Source organism: Girardinichthys multiradiatus, chromosome 7 (assembly GCF_021462225.1).
Source record: "Girardinichthys multiradiatus isolate DD_20200921_A chromosome 7, DD_fGirMul_XY1, whole genome shotgun sequence".
NCBI classification, from domain to species: Eukaryota; Metazoa; Chordata; class Actinopteri; order Cyprinodontiformes; family Goodeidae; genus Girardinichthys; species Girardinichthys multiradiatus.
The window spans coordinates 21,826,194-21,833,719 of record NC_061800.1 but is presented as its reverse complement, the minus strand read 5'-3'; the positions used below and the strand labels follow the sequence as shown (position 1 = coordinate 21,833,719).

Genomic DNA, 7,526 nt, shown 5'->3' with positions numbered 1-7,526 from the left:
ACACTATATATCTGGTGAGTTGGAGCATTTTATTATCACCACTTTCAGCTGTAAAGAAAAAGTCTCTGAAACACGCAGAGAGAGATTATTTTTTTAGCAACACAATTAAAGATTGTTTAATTGTACTCCTGTACTCTTTCATTATTTGTAACAACAAAGCTAAATGTTGAAGGTCCTCATTAGTCTACCTCCTCCTTTGAACTCCCTTCTGCGGTTGGAGAGAAAGGACGAGAGGGAGGAGACATTTTGCAATCCAGCCTCCGACATTTTATTTTTAGTTTCACCTACCGACATCTATTTAATGACACAGACTTGGAGTTTCCCAGGAGTAGGATACGATGTCTTCTCTTAGAGAGATCTGACTCTGTAACCACAGACCAGAAGGATTCACAAAGACAAAAATTAACACAAATAATCTCTCAGAAATTCAGAAGAAACCATAGGAAGGGAAAATGCAACACATTTGTGTGGTACTGTTACTGGCAATAGCCTCAGGTAAGACAATTTATTTGTACAGGACATTTATTCTTTAATTTTATATGCACGACCTAAATATAAAACATTTTGTGTTGCAATCTGTGCCAAAGGACTTCCCCCTGTGTGCCTACTGAAAGGTTACACATTAATGAATCAAATATTTTTAAAGCGGCAGCTCTAACTGTTGTAATTATTTCTCTTTGCAGGAATCACCTCGCAAACAACAGGTTAGTTTTTGTATTCAACTGTAGTTTCATAAGAAGTAGTTATATATTTATGTTTTTTGCACAGTGCTGTATTTCTTGGTGTAATGTTGCAGTCTAAGCGGTTCAACATGGCATATTTTCTTTGGTTGAATCTGTTTTGCTAGATCTACCTCAAATATCCAAGAAACTTTCTTTGTTTCACACAAACCTGTTGGTGAAACATCACTGGACAAGGTCTGAGGTCATTTCAGGGTCTATGTTTCATTAGGTATCATTTTCTGCTGAACATGCTGAATACTCCGTTATCACTATTTAAATTCAACATTAGGATTAAGAGTTACTTATTTGTAGTAACATAATAAATAATTCAGTAAAGATGCAGTATCTCAATATAAAAAAATCCTGTAAATCTCTCTACATGGACCATTTAAACCAACCCTTTACTTGCTGCATGTCAGAAGGAGTGAGCAGCTTTCACGTTTAAACTATGTGTCTGTTTAAATACCTTCGAATATCACCCTGATATAGAGGTCAGCTGTCATTGTTTGGTTTTCTTTTTACTGCACTGGAACAGAAAAAATGTTAATCACAAACACACTTTATCTAAAGTATTCATAACGAAATTGAAACTAAACAAATGAAATAATGAAAACATAATGCTTTCCAACAAATGCTACAGAAAGGAAACAAAAGCTAATGTTGTGTGGGTGGATGATTGATGGCATCTCAAAGATTATAGATCTAATCAGGGCAGAAAAAGATAAAATATTATCAATGTGCGCAATAAACCTCAATTAGCACACTCATTAAAATTGTAGTGCTTCAAAATTAAATATATTGTTTGTTTTTTTTTCTACTACTGTCTTTATTTTTATGAAATGGGGATATAATTATATGAACATGCTGCAAGAATTTCCTTACCTATTACTGATCCTCTACAGAAGTGGAACTGTTACGTTTCTGTGTTCATTTTGTTAATAAATAAACAATCATTTAGATTTCTAGCTGTATGTTGCAAAGTTTTTGTTGCACAAAAGTAACGGCTGAACTTTACTCATTCTACCTGATCTTTTCTTTTGTAGGTGATGAATGGACTCATGTGATTGGTATCCTAAACAAAGATGTCCTTTTGCCATGTGTCTGCCTAAATATAACAGATTTGAAATTTAAGTGGCAGAAGGATAATGCGAACCGGTCCTTCGTTCTCATCAATGAGACAAGAGCTGACAAAAAGTATGAGAGCAGGACCAAAACGTTTCTAAAGGAAAATGAAAGTAACTGCTCTTTACTTCTGAAGAACATCACAACAGATGACAGTGGGAATTACTCATGCCGTTTTCGAGCTTCAGTGTACAAGAATCATTTGGTGAATCTAAGTGAGTCAAATAATTCCTAATTATTCATTTTATTTATTCGTCTTTAAAAGCTGATTATTTTAATAGCTTTGTCACCAATCCATTAGTTAATTCCTAGTCAGGTCTGACCTTGCTTAATTGTTCAAAAATGCTGATTTGTGTTGTGAAAAACTGCAAGAATGAGTTTCAGTCAGTTTTTTTTTTTTGTTAAGTATCCTAAAAAGTCATTCAAGAATAATGAGTCCACCACGTTTAATGTGAAAGTCTCAAATTTTCTGTTTCTTTCTCTTTACAGCAGTCATCCCAGAATCATCTTCAGGTCAGTTTTTGTATCAAATTGTAGTTTCATAAAATATGGTTCATATGTTATCTGTTACTATTACCATCTTCAAAATTAGTTTTTAAAGTTGCAAACAGATGAAGAATGTCATAGAAATTCTATAAATAACATATTAAAGCTATTTCCTTATTTACATTGTCCTAATTGTTGCTACTGTTATTAATGTTTTATATAATTTCCTCCAGAAATCCCTATTGTAGGCTTTATAATCGGCCCCACCGACTCACCTAAGACTTCCAGGCAGTTCTTCACAGTCATTCCAGTAGTGGTTTTTCTTCTGGCCGTGGGTTACCTATGGAATAAGTACTTGTAAGTTGTTGTTTTGTTTATGACAGTTTAAACTGTTTTAAAAACTATCTTACCTCCAGTGTGCTATAAGCAAAATATGAAACTGAAACCTGCAAACTGCCTCCTAATTTTACCATTTGAATGTTATTTTATGTCTGCAATGAAACTAAATTCTTACACTACGATGAAGTTTGTTGTTTTAATTGTTAAATTTATTGGCAACTAACATTCTGAAGAGAACAAAGATCGATATAAGAGATGGACACAATCTGGCCAGTTTTATTTATATTGGTATATTAAAGCAAAAAATCAAGCAATTCCTAAATATTTTTACTTTCCCTTGTAAATTAGTTTTATTATATTTGTATATTTATTCTAGCCTCTTCTAAATACAGTATTACCACAGTATTAACCTAAGATTGTTAGGTTGATTGCATTGAACACACTCTTTAGATCGTATGATGGTATGCCAAAAATAATAATGAATACAGATTTGTTGGCTGTATTTTCAACAGTAAAACCAAACAGTGGTTGACATTTCTGATCAAATCTACAGGTCCTTCTCAAAATATTAGCATATTGTGATAAAGTTCATTATTTTCCATAATGTCATGATGAAAATTTAACATTCATATATTTTAGATTCATTGCACACTAACTGAAATATTTCAGGTCTTTTATTGTCTTAATACGGATGATTGTGGCATACAGCTCATGAAAACCCAAAATTCCTATCTCACAAAATTAGCATATTTCATCCGACCAATAAAAGAAAAGTGTTTTTAATACAAAAAACGTCAACCTTCAAATAATCATGTACAGTTATGCACTCAATACTTGGTCAGGAATCCTTTTGCAGAAATGACTGCGTCAATGCGGCGTGGCATGGAGGCAATCAGCCTGTGGCACTGCTGAGGTCTTATGGAGGCCCAGGATGCTTCGATAGCGGCCTTTAGCTCATCCAGAGTGTTGGGTCTTGAGTCTCTCAACGTTCTCTTCACAATATCCCACAGATTCTCTATGGGGTTCAGGTCAGGAGAGTTGGCAGGCCAATTGAGCACAGTGATACCATGGTCAGTAAACCATTTACCAGTGGTTTTGGCACTGTGAGCAGGTGCCAGGTCGTGCTGAAAAATGAAATCTTCATCTCCATAAAGCTTTTCAGCAGATGGAAGCATGAAGTGCTCCAAAATCTCCTGATAGCTAGCTGCATTGACCCTGCCCTTGATAAAACACAGTGGACCAACACCAGCAGCTGACACGGCACCCCAGACCATCACTGACTGTGGGTACTTGACACTGGACTTCTGGCATTTTGGCATTTCCTTCTCCCCAGTCTTCCTCCAGACTCTGGCACCTTGATTTCCGAATGACATGCAGAATTTGCTTTCATCCGAAAAAAGTACTTTGGACCACTGAGCAACAGTCCATTGCTGCTTCTCTGTAGCCCAGGTCAGGCGCTTCTGCCGCTGTTTCTGGTTCAAAAGTGGCTTGACCTGGGGAATGCGGCACCTGTAGCCCATTTCCTGCACACGCCTGTGCACGGTGGCTCTGGATGTTTCTACTCCAGACTCAGTCCACTGCTTCCGCAGGTCCCCCAAGGTCTGGAATCGGCCCTTCTCCACAATCTTCCTCAGGGTCCGGTCACCTCTTCTCGTTGTGCAGCGTTTTCTGCCACACTTTTTCCTTCCCACAGACTTCCCACTGAGGTGCCTTGATACAGCACTCTGGGAACAGCCTATTCGTTCAGAAATTTCTTTCTGTGTCTTACCCTCTTGCTTGAGGGTGTCAATAGTGGCCTTCTGGACAGCAGTCAGGTCGGCAGTCTTACCCATGATTGGGGTTTTGAGTGATGAACCAGGCTGGGAGTTTTAAAGGCCTCAGGAATCTTTTGCAGGTGTTTAGAGTTAACTCGTTGATTCAGATGATTAGGTTCATAGCTCGTTTAGAGACCCTTTTAATGATATGCTAATTTTGTGAGATAGGAATTTTGGGTTTTCATGAGCTGTATGCCAAAATCATCCGTATTAAGACAATAAAAGACCTGAAATATTTCAGTTAGTGTGCAATGAATCTAAAATATATGAATGTTAAATTTTCATCATGACATTATGGAAAATAATGAACTTTATCACAATATGCTAATATTTTGAGAAGGACCTGTACATACAACTGAGAAGCCGTTAAAGTGCACCCTTGGTCAACAACTGAGCCATTCAGCACATGTAGACAAGTCAAATAAAAAATGAAATCTAATGAAAGCAAACTGGAACTGTGGTATTGCAACACCGTGTTTACTCGTTAACCCGTTATTCCAGAGTTGCAAGGTTCTTGACGGCAATTTTTGAAAGTTGAAACTGGTTAAGGCATTAATTGTTTATGTTGTTGTTGACAGACACTAATCTTTTCATATTTATGTATTAGCAGCAGACGAAGAATGAACTGGAATGCACCAAACCAAGAGGTTTGACACAACGTTCTTCTGAGAATGTTGTCTAGTCCAGTTGTGTCATCACACCTCTGCCATCAACAGGCATTTTGCAACCTGCAAACCAACACATGCAACATGTGTTTCACTGGGATAAATGGATCAAGAGGCACAAAGGTCAGTTTCTCTCCTCAGGTCCTCCAGATTACCCAGATTGCAATTTGATCTCACTTTATCAGGGTGCATCTGAACAAGCTCAGTCAAAAGACTGCCGACACAACTATCTACACACAGGAGGCAACAAGCCCGCTACCAGCATCCTGCTGCTAAACGCCTGATTTATTATGGCTCTTTGGGTGGCACAACACTTGATTGTTTTTGACATTGTAACAGATGCTTCTAGGAACAATCAGAGGAAAATTGATAGACATGTAAAAAAACACTCAAATTTTTCTTTAGGTTTTACACTATAAAACATATAATTTGATACAGTATAGCCATATGGACAAATGAAGTCTGATCGTTGTAATCAAAATGTATATAAACAGGAGAAATGCAAAACAAATTATTTAAATTTTTACCAGAATTATTACTTTTTTTACTGTAGCTCTATTTCTATATATATAAATGCAAATATTTAACAAGTACTTAAAGGCAATCTGGTAATACTGGGTAATTCATATTTACATCTTTCTGTATTTTCTCATGTTATGATAATTACCAGGAGTCCCAGATCTTTGTTATTTGCTAATGAACTGTATCTGTGATAAAGTGGTTCCTGTGTATTGTGTGTTTTTGTTTTACTCCACTAAATAAGTCATATTAGCTTGATGTAAATAGGAGTTTGGTCTTTTATTATTTCTTTTATTTGAAAATGTGTAGATTTTGTATGACATCCAAGAGGTTTGATGCCTTCAATTAATCCTTGTTGCCAAAGAAAAACATTTAGATGTTTTTCTACTTTTAGAAAGGATGTTGAACAATGGGAGCTGGACTCCGTAACACTGCACTGAGAATATAACTCCATTAGGTTCATTCAAAACAAACTGCTAATTCAGACCATGGAGGGATGCTTTGTTTCAATGGAAAAAGAGCAAAATGTGAATAAAAGATCGGGGCTCAAATATTTTGTACTGACTGTTTTTTGTTTTTCTTTTCTGTTTTTTAAATGTGTCTTGAGTCCGGGCATCGCTGTGAAATATGTAATTCCTGGCAATGTCCAGCTGTCACACCATATTGGAAATAAAGTCCATAAACCCAAGGAAACAAAGCCGAGGCAGTGGTGCTAATTCAGATCTCGTTAGATAAAATGTGACTATGTTCAGCTCTCTGTGAGCAGGTGCTAGCAACACAGAAATGAACTCTGAGTACATACCCCTAAAATGTGGTCTGCCGATTTAAGCTTGTTTTTCAATAAATGTTAATGAAAAAGTAATGTTTGCTGTCAGTCTTATTTCCTTTTACAATATTTCATTTCCCTTTTTTATTGCCACTAAACATACTGTGGACTCAGATACTTTATTATATGATGCAAGAAACAAAGAAGGCTTAGTCACCTCTGAGCTTGTATCCTGTTTGTGGAATCAGTAAAAGCGTCTGATAAGAAGGAGATAAATGTGATAAGAAAAACTTATCACATTTAAAAACATACAAAAGGAGCCAGTCTAGGGATGCCAAAACTAGAGAAATGTGATCTCTTGCCTGAACCTGTTAAAAATTGGGATGTGGCATTTTAAACCACTTTCATTGGAGGTCTGACTGATCCCATAAAGAAGCACACTGCAGTAGTCAACGGTTTCTGGTAGAAAACCATTTAGATAGTCACCTCAACTGATAAAAGCAGGATTTAACAATTAGGACATGACTATTTAATGTCACGGACGGTTCCATTTTCACTCCCAGATTAGTGACAATCTGTTTCTCAAACGGGGCTAAAGAGAAACAATTGATGCAGGGGTTCCTGTTTGTGCCAATGAATAGAAACAGCATGACTTAAGTCTTTTTCTCAATAAAATTTAAGAAATTTAAAGCAATCCAATTCCTAAAGTCGACCAGGCAATCAATCATGTTTCTGAAAAATGGCACCTAGTGGGAGTAGGTACAAAGAAAAAAGAAGAAGTCAAAGAATAGAGCCTTGTGGTACAAAGAGCCATTAATGTGGAAACAAAATCCTTGATGTTGACACAAAAGCTTCTCTCTGAGAGGTAGGAAGCAAACCATTTGAGAAATGACCCTGTGGTACCCACTCACTGCTCCAGCCTAGAAATGAGGATCTCATGGTCAATGGTGTCAAATGCCAATGCAAGATCCAACAGGACAAGAAGTACAGAATCATCAGAATATGTGGCTACAAAGATATTAAACTCAGTGCTGCAGTGAGATTTAAAGCCTGATTGGAAATTGGAAATGTGCATTTTTTACTAATCTCCTGA

At 36.7% G+C, this 7,526-nt stretch overlaps 1 protein-coding gene across 2 annotated transcripts; it reads left to right on the top strand.

Annotated features, from left to right (window-relative positions):
- The first annotated feature begins 283 nt into the window (after positions 1–283).
- On the top strand, positions 284–6,529 carry si:dkey-192g7.3. Of its 2 annotated transcripts, none has more exons than XM_047370848.1 (6): positions 284–495; positions 684–704; positions 1,766–2,059; positions 2,334–2,357; positions 2,564–2,687; positions 5,091–6,529. In XM_047370848.1, exons 1-6 carry the CDS (start codon positions 453–455, stop codon positions 5,134–5,136), a joined length of 552 nt encoding a protein of 183 aa, XP_047226804.1. In that variant the 5' UTR covers positions 284–452; the 3' UTR covers positions 5,137–6,529. The 2 variants fall into 2 exon arrangements, with proteins under 2 accessions (XP_047226804.1, XP_047226805.1); XM_047370849.1 differs by having other exon boundaries at positions 286–495; positions 5,094–6,529.
- Positions 6,530–7,526: the final 997 nt, after the last annotated feature.